At 35.3% G+C, this 21170-nt stretch overlaps 1 protein-coding gene across 19 annotated transcripts in view; it reads right to left on the reverse strand.

Moving 5' to 3' along the window:
- The window catches only part of TRIQK (triple QxxK/R motif containing), an 84443-nt gene that overhangs the window by 32039 nt on the left and 31234 nt on the right, over positions 1-21170 (reverse strand). For 13 of the 19 annotated variants that reach the window (XM_023648679.2, XM_005613194.4, XM_023648681.2 and 10 more), the window contains one exon: positions 7504-7585. In XM_023648679.2, coding sequence (XP_023504447.1) covers positions 7504-7585 — 82 coding nt within the window. The remainder of the gene's footprint in view (positions 1-7503; positions 7586-21170) is intronic. The other 6 variants (XM_023648683.2, XM_070222286.1, XM_014728049.3 and 3 more) reach the window with 1 other exon arrangement.

The following is a 21170-nucleotide window of genomic DNA, read 5'->3' on the forward strand; positions in this document are numbered from 1 at the left end:
TAGCCAATCTCACACCATCTATTTTTAACATACTATTTCTGAAGAAATGATGAGGCCCAAACAAATTTATTTCACCTTATAGTCAGTAATATTTCAGAACATTCAGTTTTTCTTAGCTTATTGCCTTCAAAGTGAAAAGGTATTTCATCTCACTTCACTACACATTTCAAGATCATACTACATTAATGAAAAATGTTCATTTAACGTAAAGATTCTAAATCTACAAGGTGTTTCCAGTCAAAGTGTCAGCCCATTTGATTCTCACCTGAGCAAAGAACATTGTAAAAGAGGCTTTTGTGAAAGCCATTAATCATTGTCATTTAGTACATAGTTGAAAAGGTAAAACTTTTAGCCGAAGATAAATATCAAACGGTGATATCAAATTCATCATTCAAAAAATGGCACTGGTTTTTCTAAACATAGTTACTGACCATACAAAAATTGCATAAATAAGTGAGATTTAGTAACAAAGGGATATTGCACAAATATAATGCTATTATTCTTTATGAAAGTTTATTAGCAATCTGAATTAGCTTACTAATGAGGTAAACATTTGCAAAAAACACTACAACACCCAGTTCATTTGTTATTTGTACTTCTTTTTTACTGCCAATACTGAAGTATCTCCCCAAAATAATTCTAGTAGCTTTATTCTCTCATTACATTTTGGATCATATGTGGGCAACATCTGCATAGGGCTCCATTTAAGGGAGACACTGTCAATGACAGAAGATCTGTCATCATTAGCATGTGTTCAGGCTTGTTGGACTTTCTGACTCTGACACAGAAAATCAGAAAATCCTTCCTTGAGAAAATCCTTGAATTAGTTAATATCTTAATTAATTAATTTTTATTAATTAACTAACATCTTTTCCATTTCATTTCTTTCTCTGCTTTTGCAAAAACCTTATATATAACATTCTATAGAATGTATGAGAATCTTAAGACTGCAGTGCATTATCCATAAAAAGAGTAAACAAAAGTATGCCCTCACTATTTTAATATAATTTGATTATGATTACTATATTTGCAAAGTACACACAGGATAAGTTATGTCCACATAAGGCATATCATGGCACCCTTCAGAACAATTTAGCATAAGAAGACGGCTGAGGCTTCACAATTATATTACTTTCTGTGTCGTATTCTTCCTTGGCTCTAAGAAATATGAACAGAACTAAATAAAAAGAAACATATGCCATGTTTATAGAACAGAAGACTTTGGATATTTAACATGTCTATTCTCCCAAATTTATTATTAATAAAATTCAACTTCAATAAAAATCTTAGCAGGCCTTTTTTTTTGTAGGAAAAAACTCTTCTCTGATGATAGAAATCAGAATAGTGGTTGCATACAGGGGGTGGGTAGAGACTGACTGGAAGCAGACATGAGCAACTATCAGAGAAGATAGAAATGTTCTATATTTTGATTAGCATATGTGGTTACATGGGTATATAACTCTTGTCAAAATTCTAAGAATTATACATTTAAGAGTTGTATTATGGATTGATCTGCAATATGGTTATTCTTTATTTATGTGGTCAGCACATCCCATTTGACCAGAGACTTCAATGTGGTAAATCAGTCCTTTTGTTTAAATCATAAATAACATAACCCACTATTTATTCATAAGTGAAGGAAGGATATACAAAAGAAATCAAATATTAACCTTCCCTCAAGAAATTAATCCAGTCAGAAATACTATTTTTAAATTTGCATTTATCTGACTATCTGGTGAGTTAGATCTTTTCATTTGTCTCTTTTGATTTCATTTTTTTATTGTAATACTTGTTTGTTTTGTTTTCATGTTTGTCTATTTAGTTTCCTCTTTTATGAATGAATGAATATTATTTGCCACGTTTTACTATGGGGTTTCTAGACTATTTTATTCATTTATAGTAGAACTTTATTTTTCTAAATATAAATTTTTAATTGATTGTATGTATTCTAAATATCTTTTCACTTTGAATGTCGTTTGCAGAAATATCTTTTCTTTTATGTAGTGCACCTTATGTATCATATTTATGAAATAGGAATATACTCTTGGTAGCAATTATTTCTACTTATTTTCTGACATCTATTGTAACTTCTTTGTTTACCCGTCAGTTATTTAGAAGAGTTATTTAAAATCAATTAATTTTTTTAATTTCCAAAGGAGTGGGACTGGGTAAGAATGAGAAGGAACATGTAAAATGAGAGGGTAGGGGCTGGGGAAGGGGAAGTTACCTTTTTTGCTTCTAACTGATTTCTAATTTACTACATTATTTCAAAGTCATGGTTGTAGGATACTGATTCTTTAAAATTGAGGCGACTGGGTTTATGACCTAGTATGTGAGTAACTTTTTAGAAAAACTCCATGCATCCTTGAAAAGAATGGGTAGAAAATCTTTATCTAGTTCCTAGTCTAAAACAGATAAGCTTTCTTTATCTTCTCTGCTGATAAGTGGACTTTTCTCTAGTCCACCATTTTATTAAGGTAACATTTTAAAGGAGAATTTTGAGGTTATCAAATTATTGCCATTAAGAGTCAACAGAATTAAAAGTTTGTATATGAATAAAAAGAAATGATTTAATAGATGATAATATTATTATATATATTCAAAGCTTTAAAGGATAAAAACCTTCAGCCAAGAATACTCTATCCAGCAAGAATTTCCTTCAGATATGAGGGAGAAATTAAATCTTTTCCAGACAAACAAAAGTTAAGGGAATTTGTAACTAAAAGCCCTCCATTACAAGAAATCCTCAAGAAGGCTCTCATACTTGAAAAAAGAAAAAAGGGAGAAAGGGGACACAAGCCACAGACTAGGGAGACCAATGGATAGAACCAGAACAGGATAGCAAATATTCAACTATAGCATTAGGGTAAAAATAAGGAAACTACCAGAACTAGGACGATCTTAGCACTCTAACTACAAATTAATAAGACGAGTTGGAATAAAAAATGAAAATAATTATTTAGGAGGGGAAGAGCAAAGGGTCTAAATCAGTATTGGTTGAGTAAGTAAGAGACCACCAGAGAATAGACTATATTATACACGAGATTCTAAATACAAACTTCAAGGTAGACACTAAAATAAAGTACAGAACAGAGTCACAAATCATAGATAAGGAAAAATCTAAGAAACCCAGCATAAGAAATTGCAGTATTAAATGGATAGTCTAAAGCACATAGGAAAAGAAACACAGGAAAACAAGATAATGAGTGACAGATTGACAGCATTAAGTCCACATGCATCAATAATCACTCTCAATGTGAATGGATTGAACTCTCCAATAAAAAGACACAGAGTGGCAAAATGGATTAAAGAACAAGTTCTAACAATTTGTTGCCTCCAGGAAACACACCTCAGCCCCAAGGACAAACACAGACTCAGTTTGAAGGGGTGGAGGACAATACTTCAAGCAAATAGCAAGGAAAAAAAGGCAGGTGTTGCAATTCTCATATCAGACCAAGTGGATTTCAAAATAAGACAGGTAAAGAGAGACACAGAGGGACAATATATAATGATCAAAGGGAGACTTCTTCAAGAAGAAATAACGCTTATAAATATCTATGCACCCAACACAGGAGCACCAAGATTCATAAAGCAACTATTAACAGACCTAAAGGAAGATGTTAAAAACAACACAATAATAGTAGGGGACCTCAACACCCCACTCACATCAATGGACAGATCATCCAGACAGAAAATCAACAAGGAAATAGTGGAGCTGAATGAAAAACTAAAACAATTGGACTTAATAGACATATATAGATCACTCCAGCCTGAAGGAGCTGAATACACATTCTTCTCAAGTGCACATGGAACATTCTCTAGGATAGACCATATGTTGGGAAAAAAGGCAAGCCTCTACAAATTTAAAAAAATTGAAATAATAACAAGCATCTTCTCAGATCATAGTGCTATAAGGCTAGAAATTAATTACAAGAAAAAAGTTGAGAAAGGCACAAAGATGTGGAGACTAAACAACACACTACTGAACAAGAAATGGATCATTGAAGAAATTAAAGAAGAAATAAAAAAATACCTGGAAACAAATGAAAATGATAGCATGCCATACCAACTCATATGGGATACAGAAAAAGCTGTATTAAGAGGAAAATTCATCGCAATACAGGCACATCTTAACAAACAAGAAAAATCCCAAATAAGCAACCTTAAAGCACACCTAACTGAGCTAGAGAAAAAAGAACAAATGAAGCCCAAGGTCAGCAGAAGGAGAGAAATAATAAAAATCAGAGCAGAAATAAATACTATTGAAACGAAAAAGGCAGTAGAAAGGATCAATGAGACAAAGAGCTGGTTTTTTGAGAAGATAAATAAAATTGACAAACCACTAGCCAGACTTACAAAGAAAAAAAAGGAGAAAGCTCAAATAAACAAAATCAGAAATGAGCGAGGAGAAATAACAACAGACTCTGCAGAAATACAACAGATTATAAGAGAATACTACAAAAAACTATATGCCAACAGAATGGATAACCTAGAGGAAATGGATAAATTCTTGGACTCCTACAGTCTCCCAAAGCTCACTCAAGAAGAGGCAGACAATTTGAACAGACCAATCACAAGGAAAGAGATTGAAACAGCAATCAAAAACATCCCAAAGAATAAAACTCCAGGACCAGATGGCTTTCCTGGGGAATTCTACCAAACTTTCAGAGAGGATTTAATACCCATCCTTTTCAAGCTATTCCAAAAAATTAGGGAAGATGGAACACTTCCTAACACATTCTATGAGGCCAACATCACGCTGATACCAAAACCTGACAAGGACACCACGAAAAAAGAGAACTACAGGCCAATATCACTGATGAACATAGATGCAAAAATTCTAAACAAAATTCTGGCAACCAGAATTCAGCAATTCATCAAAAGAATCATACATCAGGATCAGGTGGGATTCATACCAGGCACACAGGGATGGTTCAACATCCAAAAATCAATCAATGTGATACACCACATCAACAAACTGAGGAATAAAAACCACATGATCATCTCAATAGATGCAGAGAAGGCATTTGACAAGATCCAACAGCCATTTATGATAAAAACTCTGAACAAAATGGGCATAGAAGGAAACTACCTCAACATAATACAGGCCATATACAACAAACCCATAGCCAACATCATACTCAATGGGCAAAAACTGAACCCCATCCCCCTGAAAACAGGAACGAGACAAGGATGCCCTCTATCACCACTCTTATTTAACATAGTACTGGAGGTCCTGGCCAGAGCAATCAGGCAAGAAAAAGGAATAAAAGGAATCCAAATAGGGAGGGAAGAAGTGAAACTCCTCACTGTTTGCAGACGACATGATCTTATATATAGAAAACCCCAAAGAATCCATTGGAAAACTGTTAGACGTAATCAACAACTACAGCAAAGTTGCAGGGTATAAAATAAATTTGCATAAATCAGTAGCATTTCCATACTCCAGTAATGAACCAACAGAAAAAGAACTCAAGAATACAATACCATTCACAATTGCAACAAAAAGAATAAAATACCTTGGGTAAATTTAACTAAGGAAGTGAAGGACCTATATAATGAAAATTACAAGGCCTTTCTGAGAGAACTGGATGATGACATAAGGAGATGGAAAGACATTCCATGTACATGGATTGGAAGAATAAACATAGGTAAAATGTCCATTCTACCTAAAGCAATCTACAGATTCAATGCCATCCCAATCAGAATCCCAATGACACTCTTTACAGAATTAGAACAAAGAATCCTAAAATTCATATGGGGCAACAAAAGACCCCGAATTTCTAAAGCAATCCTGAGAAGAAAGAACAAAACAGGAGGCATCACAAACCCTGACTTCAAAACATACTACAAAGCTACAGTAATCAAAACAGCATGGTACTGGTACAAAAACTGGTGCACAGATCAATGGAACAGAACTGAAAGCCCAGAAATAAAACCACACATCTATGGACATCTTATGTTTGACAAAGGAGCTGAGGGCATACAATGGAGAAAAGAAAGTCTTTTCAACAAATGGTGCTGGGAAAACTGGAAAGCCACATGTAAAAGAATGAAAATTGACCATTCTTTTTCACCATTCACCAAAATAAACTCAAAATGGATCAAAGACCTAAAGGTGAGACCTGAAACCATAAGGCTTCTGGAAGAAAATGTAGGCAGTACACTCTTTGACATCAGTATTAAAAGGATCTTTTCGGACACCATGCCTTCTCAGAGAAGGGAAACAACAGAAAGAATAAACAAATGGGACCTCATCAGATTAAAGAGCTTCTTCAAGGCAAATGAAAACAGGATTGAAACAAAAAAACAACCCACTAACTGGGAAAAAATATTTGCAAGTCATATATCTGACAAAGGCTTAATATCCTTAATATATAAAGAACTCTCGCAACTCAACCACAAAACATCAAACAACCCAATCAAAAAATGGGCTGGAGACATGAACAGACATTTCTCCAAAGAAGATATACTGATGGCCAATAGGCACATGAAAAGATGCTCATCATCGCTAATCATCAGGGAAATGCAAATGAAAACTACACTGAGATATCACCTTACACCCGTTAGAATGACAAAAATATCTAAAACTAATAGCAACAAATGCTGGAGAGGTTGCGGAGAAAAAGGAACACTCATACACTGCTGGTGGGAATGCAAACTGGTGCAACCACTATGGAAAACAGTATGGAGATTCCTCAAAAGACTAAAAATAGAACTACCATACGATCCAGCCATCCCACTACTGGGTATTTATCCAAAGAGCCTGAAGTCAGCAATCCCAAAAGTCCTGTGCACCCCAATGTTTATTGCAGCACTGTTTACAATAGCCAAGACGTGGAAGCAACCTAAGTGCCCATCAACAGACGAATGGATAAAGAAGATGTGGTACATATATACAATGGAATACTACTCAGCTGCAAAACAGAACAAAATCATTCCATTTGCAATAACATGGATGGACCTTGAGAGAATTATGTTAAGTGAAATAAGCCAGCGAGAGAAAGATAATCTGTGTATGACTCCACTCATATGAGGAATTTAAAACTATGGACCAAGAATAGTTTAGTGGATACCAGGGGAAAGGTGGGGTGGGGGATGGGCACAAAGGGTGAAGTGGTGCACCTACAACATCATTGACAAACATTAATGTATAATTGAAATTTCACAAGATTGTAACCTATCAATAACTCAATAAAAGAAAAAAAATACTGATTATATAAAAGCCTTAATAATAATAACAATAAAATTGATTTTTGCTTTTATTAAATTAATAAAAATTTTAAGAGCTTTGAAAAAATCACAAGTGCACAAACTCATTTCTTCATTGGTAGATAAGGCTGTACTTATCTTTAGTTTCTTAAAAACTCTATATAGTCCTTCATTCTTCATATTCTATGCATCACATGTGTTAGGGAAGAGTTATTTTCTTAATATCACACATAACTGCTTTTTTCTTTATATTCATTCACAGTAATGTGTCACAAGGAATTCATTGCTTACCAATTTGCTTTCTGTACTGATCAACAGGAAGTTTTATAGTGGAGGCATCTTTTCTACCCATCTTTGATCTCCAAAATGCCTGCTGCAAAGAAAGAAAATAATTATGATGAAGTCCTAAAAAAACTAAAAAGACTGTCTACAAACTTCAGGAATAATTTATTCCATAAAATTCATTTTTAAAGCAATGGGTAAAAATATCTTTGACTTATTCCCATTAGATATAAGTAAGGAACACAAAATTCTTTCAAATAAAGTATCAAGTATACAATTGCCTATAATTAAATTTCCCAATCATTTGTTTTTGGTAACATTCATTTTATCAAGTACTATCACTGCTGAATTAAACCACATTGTTAGAAAGCAGTATCTATAAATGTGAAAATCATGTACTATTTATTCAGATGGGTTGGGGCTGTAGGCGTGCTCGTAGCAGTATGTTTCTTTCCAATTACCTAATGTGTTACACAAAAAGACTAAAGTGTGTATTCTCAGGTAGTTTGAATTTTGTTTAAAAAAGCATGACTTAAGTAACAAAAGTACATGAATTTGAATTCTAGCTATGCCTGTCTTCCTGTAAACAGTATAAAAAACTATTATCATTTACTAATATTCTCATGCTTACTATATTACATGCACTGATTTAATTGACAACATATCTTTCAAATCCTTTTTTTTTTTTTTGAGGAAGACTAGTCCTGAGTTAACTACAGCCAATCCTCCTCTTTTTGCTGAGGAAGACTGGCCCTGAGCTAACATCCACGTCCATCTTCCTCTACTTTATACATGGGACGCCTACCACAGCATGGCTTTTGCCAAGCAGTGCCATGTCGGCACCTGGGATCCAAACCAGTGAACCCCATGCCACCGAGAAGTGGACCGTGCAAACTTAACCACTGCGCCACGGGGCCAGCCCCAAATCAAATCTTATTATTTTTATTGAATTTATAAAATATTGTGGCAGAGACCACAACTTACTTGTCAAAATTCATATTCTCCTTTCTTCCTGGCAAAGACCTAGAGTATACTTCCTAGCCTCAGTTGAAACATGTAATTGAGTTCTTGTCAATAGAATACGAAAGGCGGTGATGTGTGTCACTTCCAGACCTGACCATTAAAAATCTCCCATGTAGAATCCTGAGCTCTCTTTCCTCTTCCAGTTGGCTAGAATAGAAATGACCCCCTGACAAATCCTAAGGGTACATTTGTAGGAACACAAAACCTTGAGTAGCCTGGGGTGTAGAAGGGTACTCTCTAATTTGTTTACTATGCTAGTACTCTACTGAAAAAGGAAGAAATTCTACTGTGATTGAGTCATTATACATTGGTGGGGTCTATTTATTAGACTTAAGTGTTCCCCAGAGTGATGCCTGGAAGTTGCTCCTCAATGCTTCTATTAAGGAGCTATAAGATAAAGATGAGATCAGGCAAGAACTGACAAGTTCACAAGCAAAACTATAAGGGAATAAAGAGTCACGTAATTTGGAGACTAACAAGGTTGGAAAAGCTAACTACTTCTAAAAGCCAACTTCTTCTAAAAGTCAAACGGCAGGAAATAAAAATGAAAAAGGCTTTAAAGAACAAAGGCCCATCAAGACTTCTTAGTTAAAATGAGAAAGAGAGAGACAAAGAACAGATTAAGGATGTTCCTCTCTCACCTGAGCCTATTGTTTCAGATCACCTGGAGGCAGCCACCTTTGGGTAGAAAGAGGGAAGCAAGGAGTTCTGAAGTATAGAAAGAAAGCAGATGTGAGAAGTATGACTAGGAAAGAAATTGCAGTGTGATTACCGGCACATGGAACTAACTAGAAATGGTAAGAAGGTTACTAACATCTGTGGGAACTATACATACAAGAAAACAAGAAACTTTGCCTAAAAATGTCTGTGAATGAAAACCAATCCTTGGGCCTCTAAACTTAAATCAGCAGAATGCAGCCCCTAAAGGCAGCAAACTGTAGATTTGTAACATCCACTTCAGATGTGACCAGGAAGGAGAACTATCCAGAAGGCAGAGCCATGGAGATCAACAGACAAGGTGGTTTCTCTATAAAGATCATAATTAAAATCTAAGCAAGAAACTTCTACTGTCAGTACAATGGGACTTCTGAGTGGTCTCCAGCACAACAGGTTTCATCATCACAATGGACCAATGACTCATGTGTGTTTGCATTCTTCCTATTCTTCCCTTTCTAAATGGGAATGATTATAGCAGATATTCTCTGAATGAAGCAGATAGCCTCTGCTTCACCATTTATTTGCGGCTTGATGAGACTAGGGAAGAACAGTTAAATTTCATAGCCTGTAAAACCCAAGGAATCACATTCCAACCTGAGAGAGAGGACTTGCATTGGCTTAAGATCCTTGATTTTGTGTTGGATCCAATAAGTAGGCAACGTTGGGATCTCCTCACATGGAAGGCAGGAAAAGGATGTGCATGGCTATTTCATGGCCAGAAAGGTAGACTATAGACAAAAGTATTGGCTGCTTACTAAAATACATGTTCTCCTTTTTTTCCTAGGCCCAGCTGAGTACATTTTCCAGCCTTCTCTGAAGCTAGTTGTGGGCATGTGACTGAGTTTCAGCCAAGAGAATGTGAGTATTTTAATATTTGCTACTTCTAGAACTAACCTATTAAAACTTTTCATATGTGCTCATTCATCTGGCTGAAATGGACATGACCTCCAGAGTGAAGAAGAAAATAATGTAATGAAGATGGCAGAACCTATGACTGCTTGGATTCTGAATGACCGCATGGAGGAAAGCTATTTAACCAACTTGTTATCCTCTTCATATGACTGTGAGTACAAGGAATAAAATTGTAGCATTTGCGCTTCTATACATTTTTGCATCTATTTGTTATAGTAAGTAGTATCACCCTAACTAAAACAAATATGTATAGATGTCTCCATATAAACTGATATAATTATCAAACTGTAATTTTCCTAATGAGCATTATTAAGGTTCTCAAATGCCAAATGCATTTGAAATCCATTCAGAACTGTATTGTTTGTCTATATATATTGTGACACAGATAGGGCAATGCTAATAATGATCCTACCTAATACAGTAAAAGGCATCCCCAAATTAATAATTTCTACTTATGTTAAGAAAATTATAAATTCAGCTAAAAATCTATTTTTCTATTCATAATAATCTTCAGATTTAAAATTATAATACTATCTAGGAACGTATAAAGTAAGGCAGAAAGTCAAATAAATTAAATCTTCACCTCTCATAAACCATATAGTTATTACATCTAAGATCCTTAAAATTTCCTAAAACCTTAAAATTTCAGAAATGAAACCAAGACAACACCTAATCCTATATTCTCACTTGTTATAAATCAGAACATTAAAAATAACTCTGTTAATACAAGTACCATTTAAAAAGGCAATAGATATATTATAATTATTTGTATAGCAATATTATTTGCATAATGTTTTTATGCACGTTTTAATTGTAAAGAGGAGTCAAGTTATTTTAATCTTGATTGTGTGTAGCTTGAAAAGATATCATTCCATTTTAGGAGAGAAGTTAATTTAAATGAATAACACACAAGACATTATTCCCTCTTCAATTTAGTTTTGTTCTTTGCTTTTATGGAATAACCTTAATTTTTTTAAAAGCAAATTACTAAGGCTCTCTATCAAAATGGTCATCCTCTATGCATCTTCCAATTTCTTCCTGGTCACTTAAACCAACAGCCCAGGAAAGATAACAGTTTAGCGGTCAGTATTTTATTCATTCACTACCTGTAGTAAACAGAAAAGCAAGGGATTCACAGATGATATCTTTTCACCAAAGTAAATTGGATTTTACTTATTTTAAAAATATACTTTAAATAAACAAAATTATAACAAAAAAACTAAAGAATCTAAACTTTTATAAGGGCCTATATATTCTATAAACACACACATTTTATCTGTATAATAACATGTGAATATAAAAACTTCAAAAGAATTTCAACCAAGGAGAGACATTACAAATGGACTGGTTTTAAATTTTTGTTCCCAATTATTTTAGCGACTGTTAATCCTTAATCAAAATTTAAACTTTATTCATGTCTTTGAAATTATCATATTCTATTCTTTAAGCAAAATAACATTTTATCAAATGTTGAAACAAAAACTGCCTATAAAACACACAGACTCAAATGACTCATATTTTACTAGCTGCAACAAACACAAGAAGCTGAAAAATATTTTACTTTCCTAATAAATACATTGAGGCTACTTTAAATGATCTAAAGAGATAGCCATTCATGTGTGTGATACAAACTGTCAATGCCTCAGACATCTAGAACCTCTAAAATGTCCTGACTTTTCTTCCTTGTTCAAAGCCTTGCAGTAATCATCATTCATTTCTATTGTTTTGATGAGTAGATAGCAAACTCCCAAGAAATCCAGGGAGACATTAGCACATACAGCCGCAATTTCTAATAAGACAGCTATTTGCATTTGAGATCAGCCACAATTTAAAATGTGTTGTGATAGATGTGGAAAGGGAATAACAGATTTATATTAGCATGTACAATACTAAGATTGTTTTCACAGTTTAATTCCTTGGAGATTACGTCTCATCGCCTTCTTTTATAAAGAACACTGCATTCCCTGAGGAACTAACTTGCTCTGAGACCCAGCTACACTAAAATATGGATTAATAAGATAATATTTATTATTTATGAATTTTGCTGTAGGAATGATTTCAGATTAAATCATCAGAGACGTTTTTAACGTTCTTGAAACTTGATAACACATATTTAAGAGAAAAAATGCTAATTTTATTTAATACCTAAATTGCATATTAAAATAATTCATAATTAATTTTTTATTTAATCAAAACTTTATACTCTTTAGGACTTTTAAGATTGAAGATAGTGTTTTTGTTTTTAGTATGCTTATTTAACCTCAATTTTGCACAGTGATTTTGCCACACGTATTTTTAAGCATAACATATGACCTTTAAAAACAAAGGCAGTCTTGTATTCAATCACATTCTAACCAAGTTATTTTATTGCTCATTTATACCCTTTTTATGAAATCCAAAAAGAACAAGTAAAGAAATAAAAAACCTGAAGCTTTCACATATGTCTCTGCTTCCAGAAAAAGCATTCAATCCAGACTGTGACATTTAAATATGGATAAAAACACAGGTTATTAAAAAATTCAACCCATGACCACAGAAAAAATAATCAGTGCAGTTTTTACGTCTAAAAGATAGACGCTCACTTAAGAAAAGTCTTACTTAAGTACGAAGTTATAAATAGGCAAAAAAGATGTTTGGTTATGGCTCCATCAGAATTGAGAGGCAATCATGAAAACACAATTTTTTGCTAGATGCTGGGATTAATAAAGTAGTGAATAGAGAAGACACTTGTCCCTGATCTTATGGTGCATTTATTGTTTCCAGACTAATGTTTTAAAAATTCAAAGCTGATTATGTAATTAACATACGTTAAGTCATCAAATGATGGCCCATTTCCTAGATAAAGCAAAAATCTTTAGTATAAAGAACTATTAATAACCTAATTTTGTCATTTTTCCCTACTCGTGCACTATCAAATTCAGCTTTCAGTTCCATAATTTTAACAAGCTGTAGGGGAGGAAGACATTTCCTCTTCCCAAATGGGGGTTCGTCTGGCCGGAGAACGAATTAAATTCACATGAGACAGAATAGCAAGAGAAAATTAAACAAAGCATTATGAGGAACCATGGCCCGGGGCCTTTCTTCCCGAAGGAAGAAAGGGCACCGAAGAAGTGGGGTACACATAGTGGTTATCTACCCCCAAACAGGGTGTTTCACATGTGATTGAAATGTCCCTCCCACAATAGTCACAAGATTGCCCTGTTGGCACAGTGTTTGATGGACACAGCAGGTAGTGGTCTGCTGTCTCAGAGGGCGTAGCAGGAGGCAAGTCGATTGTCTGGAGCTGGGTGGTCACAGGTGAGCACAGCAATCAGTTCCTAGCCTAAGGAAAGATGCTTAATCCTTAAGAAATGCCAAAGTTGGAAGGGGGAGGGAAGTCAGTTACAGGAGGTTACCAGACTACCACAATAAAATGCAGATTTAAGTCTTTGCCTTTGGCATTGATTAAGAGTTTCTAGAGAGAAGGTCATCTCCTTTCTTCTTCCTGGTACAGAGAGGGAGGCACATTTTACAGGTAGAGATTTACCTTACAAATGTAAATGTGTCCTAACAAAGGGCAAGTTCCATTCCTCAGAGCCTCCTTCCCTGTCCCAGTTTATCAAAAGCAATCAGACTCAAATAATCCTGATGCCAAAGAGACATATCTTGGGGTGGCCAATTTCAGGTCCCCACAACAGTTATCAGTTCCATGATAGTTCCAAAATGTCATGTTCCAGGAAATGAATCTCAGTCATTGGGACTCACCCTTCAGCCATACTATGGAACTAAAAAGAATGCAGTATCAACAAATAGTCCTGGAACAACTGTATATCCTTATGGGAGAAAAAACAAAATAAAACTGGACCTCTGTCTCACACCACACACAAAAATCAATTGAGGATGGATCATAGACCTAAATAAAAGAGCTAAAACAATAAAGCTACTGGGAAAAGAAAAAGAGATTATGTTCATGACCTCGGGGTAGGCAAATATCTCTTAGAGACAACACAGATAGCGTAGACCATAAAAGCAAAGAAAGGATGTACTGTCTTTCACCAAATTAGTTTTTGCTCATCAAAAAATTCCAGTGTGAAAATAAATAGGAGAGTTAGAGACAGGAAGTAAATATCCATAATACCTATATCTGACAAAAGAACTTGCATCCAGAATGTATAAAGAACTACTCAATAAGATAAGACATACAACCCAATAAAAAAATGGGTAAAAGACTTGAACAGGAACTTCACCAAAGAAGACATACAAATGACAAATAAGCACATGAAAAAGCTCTCAACAACCATTAGTAACCAGCAAAATGCAAATTAAAATTAGAATTGAAATATCACTACACACCCACAAGAATGTTTCAAATAAAGATTTCTTATACAAAATATTGGGAGGACGTGGAGCAACTGAAACTCTCATATATTGCTGGTGGGAGTGTAAAATCATACCACCACTCTGGAAAATCATTTGGCAATTTCTTACAAAGTTAACTACCAGCAATTCTACTCCTAGGTATTTATCTAAGAGAGATAAATATATATGATCACAAAAAAACTTTGTACAAAATTGTTCAAAACAGCTTTATTCATAACAGCCAAAAATTGGAAGTAGCCCCAATGTTGATCAACAGAAGAACTGATAAACTGTGGTTTATTCATACCGTGTAATACTACCCAGCAAAAATCTACTGATAATATGCAACAGTGGAGATAAGTGTCAAAAATACTATGCTAAATGAAAGAAGGAATAGCTCCTTTGGACCTTAATCAAATGGGCATTCATCAGTTTTACGTCCTTGTAACATCATTTAACAATGGAGATCCCTGCTCCTTCCCTGATGCACGCATTGAAACACTTACTTCCTATCAGCTAAGGAATAAGTAAGAATGATACAACAGAGATGGAAAGTCTAAACAAATCTCTTACAAAATAAGTAAAATGAAGGAAAGAGACAGAATAATCTGTAGAGAGGCACCGAGGTTAACGGAGATTTTTTGTTATGCTTTGTTTTGCTTTACTCTTGAGGGCTTGTTTTTGAATAAAGATGGAAATTCAAGTTGGTCTTAATAAGTGGAAGGAGGCAGTAGACAGTGAGGGGTGAAGATATAGAAAAAAAAGGAAAACATGTTGGAGGTTGCCATGTAGATAGCAAGGGAAAGAATTCAGTGTACGCTTGCAGGAATAATCATAGCAGACTACCTCTTTCACTTGAACAGGAAAGAGGAAAAACTGATGGGTAAAAATACACACAAGGTTTGAGGTTTGGTAGCCCAACATAGAGGGAGCTCTATCTGGTAGTTCACTATGAAATAGGAGACAAGATTATCTCCTAAGAGTAAAACGGATGATGGAAAGTTTGCAGATTTGAGAGTGCAGAGGCCAGAATTTATGCTATGGAGAAATGGAAAGGGTTGTCTAGGAAAAGCAGGATTAATGAGAAACACTAAGAGATCAAATGAATTTGGTAACCATGAATCTCTGGTAGCAGCGAATTACATGATTGCAAATAATGTATGTCTTTCTGAGTGCTCAGCTGCTCAGTGCTGGCATAGCGAAGGGATATACAGCTGGATTAAGGAAAGTTTAGGTTTTCCCAGACAGGCATGACTGAAGGGCAGTAGGGCAAACAAGTTTAGGATACTATATAAAGTGAGCGAAATGAGGTACCATGGAGTCTAAAGCTGGAGAAGGTAGCAAAGACAGCAGGGAGTTTAGAGTTAAGCAGAAAGTAGATCAATTTTTGGACTTAAAGATTTGGATTAAGTCAAATAATCATTCTTTTACTAGAGAAGAACTAAAGATTATTCATTGAAAGTGTGAGGTGACTGATATTATTGAAATGGAGCAGGTTATGATTCAGGATGACTAAAGAGATAGGAAAACATTATGCCAGATAAAGTTAAGGAAATGAGAGACCAGGATAATATATACATCACAGATGTGAATAGCGAAGACACCGAGAACGGTGCCAGGATTTTGGCTAGAGTGGAAAGGAAGATAGAGGAGTGACCTGGATGTCCATAGATAATAGCAAAAAAGTGAGGCAGAGGGCACTAGAGTCAAACGGAATGAACCACAAAGGAGCTGGGGGTTTTTTGTTTCATTTGTCTTATTTGCTTTCACACGCATGGAAAAGTAAATGATCTGGAAGTGGCAATAAGAAAATAAAATGATAACAACCAGCCTCTTGATCCACAGGTATGTGGTAAGTTAAAAAAACAACAGTCTCCACTTAAGAAGGCATCAGGAAGATGGTGTCTATGAGAAGAATCAGGTTTTAATTAATGTCTAGAGGTAAAAGTAAGAATCAACGAAGTGCTTGAGGAAAGATGGGGTTCAGGAGGGATATAAAGAAAAATATAGGTAAGGACGGGAATAACAAGAGTTCAGGCTGTAAAAAAATAAATAAAACCATAGAATAATATGGGCTTAAGTGTTCAGGGGAGGAGAAATGGCCAAATGGGTCATCTTGGACAGTGAATAAAGATAACAGGAATGTGTAGTATCTTGAATTACCTAATCTCAAAACTGCATTGAGTACCACAGACTCTGTGGTACTGGTAAAGTGGGGAAATCCCAGTCCCTCTGGGAAAGATCAGCTGGCTGGAATTGAGTATCTCACAGGAAAGGCTAAGGTCCAGTTAGGCACAACGATTCACCAGGAGCAGCTAGAGGCTCTAGGTTAGCATTTGTCAAGGTGTGCTCCAACCATCACCAGCATCAGAGTTGCCTGGGATGCTCATTAAAATGCATATTCCTCGGCCCCATCACGGTCCTACTGAATCAGAAGTTCTTGGGCTAAAGTCGATGAATTTCCAGTTTGAGGTTTTGTTTTGTTTTGGAGGGGCCATTAAAGTTTGAGAACAAATATTTTTCTTTTTAACTAGCTCATAGGTAATTCTTCTGTGCGCTAGCATTTGAGAAACTGCTGGAAGTAGACATGAGAGCTGAGCACCACAGACTGTGAGATCCTTTAGCCTCCTTGGTGGAGGCTTGAATGGGGCAATGACTAAATTGTGGCAGCTTTTAATGATAGGCTGAAACTTTAGATTTTTTCTGAATTCAACAGGAAACCATAAAAGGGTATTGTGCAGTGAGGTAACCAAATCAGACACTTTTTAATAAGATTAGAAAAACTGGGAGGTTTGAAAATAATTAATAAGCTAAAAAAAAAAATCTAGCTACATTCCAAAGGTAATCCAGTAAGGGAGCAATGCAGCAAGCAAGCAGAAAGGAAGTGACATTTGGTGCTTGACTTTTTAGAATCTGGGAACAGCCTGGATACAGGACATGAGACAGAGGAAAAGGTAAAGAGAATGGTGGTTTTAAACTTGAGTGATAATTAAAATACAAAGTCCCAGGCTTCATTCATCTGAGCTATACAGTCGGTAAGCTTAGGGAGGGGCCAAGGAAGCTGCATTTAAACAAGTACCAACTCCCTGCCAAGGTTTTCAAACTCAGGTGGTTCATGGATCATACTTGGCAAAATGCTGAATTAGACAGATGGTAATGTCATTAACAGTAATAGGGAATATAGAAGGAGAAGCAGGAATGGAATAGGTGGTGAGGATAGAGGAGTATTATGAATCTACATTATAAAATGTTTATAATTACTGTAAGAAAACAATGCACTTTTGTTTTTCCTGAAACCTAATAGAATTAGTTGATTCAAACATAATTGTATCACAAATTCCCTGGCCCTCACCAAAAAGTACCCACAAATATTTTACTTACTTTTATTTCAGTGATTTTAAATGCACAGATTGTTGTGGCATCTGGACACATGACATACTTGAAAACAACACATTAAATTAATACTGCCCAGAATAGACAAAAACCCACCTTGCATGTACCATCAACAATGCTCATCATTGGGGGAGGGAGGTGCTGCATTAGCTGGGTCCCAAGGAATTACTTTTCAAAATTCTGAACTTTGCATGAATATCAAAGTATTTCAAATCTGGGAGAGGGAGAATTTCTATTGAGTAAGTGACCATTTTCCTAAGCAGAAAAATGATCATTATGACTTACCAGGGTTTAAATTCAGCAAAATGGTAAATGTACCTCAATTAATTTTTTGTACTATATTTGCAAAACGAGGTAGGTTAGTTAAACTAGAATTGGCCTATGATATAACTTTTAATAATCAATAAGAAAGACATTAATGACATAAATTACACTATTTTTAAAATTAAGGTTTTTTTTTATTTAAGCTGTACTTTGTAAAAGTTTCTAAAGGTTACAATACTACGGTACAAAATAAATAAAACTGCAGACCCTGTTAAAAGAGCAAAGACATCTACAATTCTAGCATAAAGGCAGTAAGGTAGGCTAGGAGCTTCATGAGTCAAGAGGAATGAGAAGAAGCAAGGGTTTGTTTGGCTTCAGGGATTCTGAGGTAGAAAAAGAGCAGTTTCGTATCTACTTTAACTAACATACCTTCAGACTGTTTTTCCTGATGAGACGAAGAGTAATTGAAAATAGGGTTATATATCTAAAGGTCACACACCTTGAGACTTCAATACTTATAATCCTTTTAAACTGCATTATTTTAAAGGAATTATATGAAACCCAAGATCATTTCAATTATCAAATCAATAATAAAAAACTTTATTCCATCCAGATGGTTCCAAAAACTTGTGGCTAAAGAATGAGGGAAAACAATAAGCTCTAGATGCATACATTTCAGGTGGCATCTATTCTTATCTCCACAATTCCTAAGGAAACAGATAAATATCTATTTTATCATAATTCTTCAATATGAACTGCCTTTTCTTGGTTCTAAAGTAATATTAGTGAATTCTTGTAATTCAGGGCTTTCAATAAGTAAACCATGACAAAAAGTTTATTAGCAAACAATACATTTTTTAAGTTTAGTCCAAATGTTAAATACATTTGAGTGAATCTTCTAAATAATATATCTGTGTTCAGTGTATATGAAATATTCTAAATCTATCAAAATCACTTTTTATAACCAAGTTGGCTTATTCAAAGTTAAAATTTTTATTTTTCTTAATTTACACATAATTTACACTGAAGCAAACATGAACCAAAACATGGTAGTTTTAGGACAACGTATTAACAAGTTTGGGAAGTCTACTGAAAAGCCTTTCTGAGTCTCTACATGTGCCTGGTCAATCTCTAAGAAAGGACTTGAGTATGTCGTGTTTCCAATGCTACTTGTCCAACTTTTCAAAGGTTGCACATTATCATCCCACGAAGCCTCTGGTTCATGTAAAATTCTGGTTCGTGTAAAATTTTCCATAAAACTGGAAAGCTGATTTAGAAGGGTTATAAGGGAAGAGAATAAGCCTCTGGTTAATGAATAAAAGATATGAAGAACTGGCTAAAAGACTTGCTTATCAATCAGTTCCCCAGCTTTAGATATAAAAGGAATATTCTGTCAACAGAGACCTAGAATGGGGGGACCACATAATTTACCATCCAAACCAGGGAGCTTTTGCGAATGAAAGGGGGCCCTATGACACCAGAACAACAAGTGTAAACCAGGACTGTCCTGAGCCAAGTGGGATATACTCTTGCCCCAACTTTAAAGAATATAAGGCCAATTCACAACACACTGCAGCGCAACTACTTTTGTCATTCATAAATTGCAGTACAAGGAAAGAATGGCAAGTCTTTTTCTAGAATACTGACATTTTCTAGAATACACATTGTCCTGTGTAGAATACTTACATTTTTCTAGAATACTTACAGGAAATAGATGATTATTTTAGATAAAACTTGCTCAGATAATGAGAATTAAACAAGATCAGGTTGTGCTATGAGACAAACTGTCCTTATTTATGAAATCTCTCTGTGACACATGGCACTACTGAGTACTTGGTCCTGAATCTCTAAGCCCTTGGTTTCCAAGCCAGCATTCTCCCAATTCTCCTCCATTTTAATTTCTTCTTGATTGCCTTCATAAGCATTCTTCTTTGGGCTGCCTGTTAACTCTGGTGCTCACCATAGTTCCCCATTCCATATATGCTCTCCCTGGATACCTCATTCCCTCAAATACATACATACCGAGGACCTAAATCTCTAGCCCTGACTTCTTTAGTCACACATCCAACATCATTCTGAGCATGACCAACCTAAATTTCTCATTTCTCCCTAAGACTGGCTTGTTTTTCCCATTTTCTACCTCATTTATTTTTGAACTAAAGCCACAGGAATATCACAGAAGTAATGTTGTGTTCTTGTCATTGCATGATTTCCTCAACTGGTGGTGTTAACTTTGATCACTTGATTAAGGTGATATCTGCCTGATTTCTCCACTGTGAATTAGTCTTCTCCCCTTTGTAATTAATAAGTATTTGGTATGGAGGTACTGTGAAACTATGTAAATACCTTGTTCTTCATTACATTTGCAACTACTGGTTTAGCATTTATTGATGTTTCGTGCTGAATTAATTATACTCAGACAGTTGCCAAAAGATGATTTTTTTTAAAGATTGGCACCTGAGCTAACATCTGTTGCCAGTCTTCTCTTTTTTTTTCTTCTTCTTCTCCCCAAAGCAGACCAGTACATAGTTGTACATTCTAGTTGTAGGCCCTTCTGGTTGTGCTATGTGGGACACCGCCTCAGCATGGCTTGATGACCAGTGCCATGTCCGCACCCAGGATCCAAACTGGCAAAACCCTGGGCCACGGAAGCGGAGCATGCGGACTCAGCCACAGGGTCGGCCCCTATTTATTCATTTTTGTGTTTATAGCAGTATGTACTCATAACTTACTGTTTTGTTCAATGGGTTAGAATCTATTTATATCATTTGTTCATTTTGATGCTCAAGTTGTCCTAAATTAGCCAGTGAAAGGTCCTTCAAGTGGTTTGTGTCCTTTTGACATATTATCATCATTTTTTTAAGCACCTCCTTATTTTTTAGAACAATAAAATATTTGAGGTTCATCTTATGCTTGCCCTGCTATTGGCCTGGAATCTCACATTTAGCCCAGGAGCCCAGTTCCCTTCAATGAGGAATGGTATTTAGAAATCAAGATCTGAGGATAAGATATGCTTATTGCTACTGGCA

This window comes from Equus caballus, chromosome 9, assembly GCF_041296265.1.
Source record: "Equus caballus isolate H_3958 breed thoroughbred chromosome 9, TB-T2T, whole genome shotgun sequence".
Classification (NCBI taxonomy): Eukaryota; Metazoa; Chordata; class Mammalia; order Perissodactyla; family Equidae; genus Equus; species Equus caballus.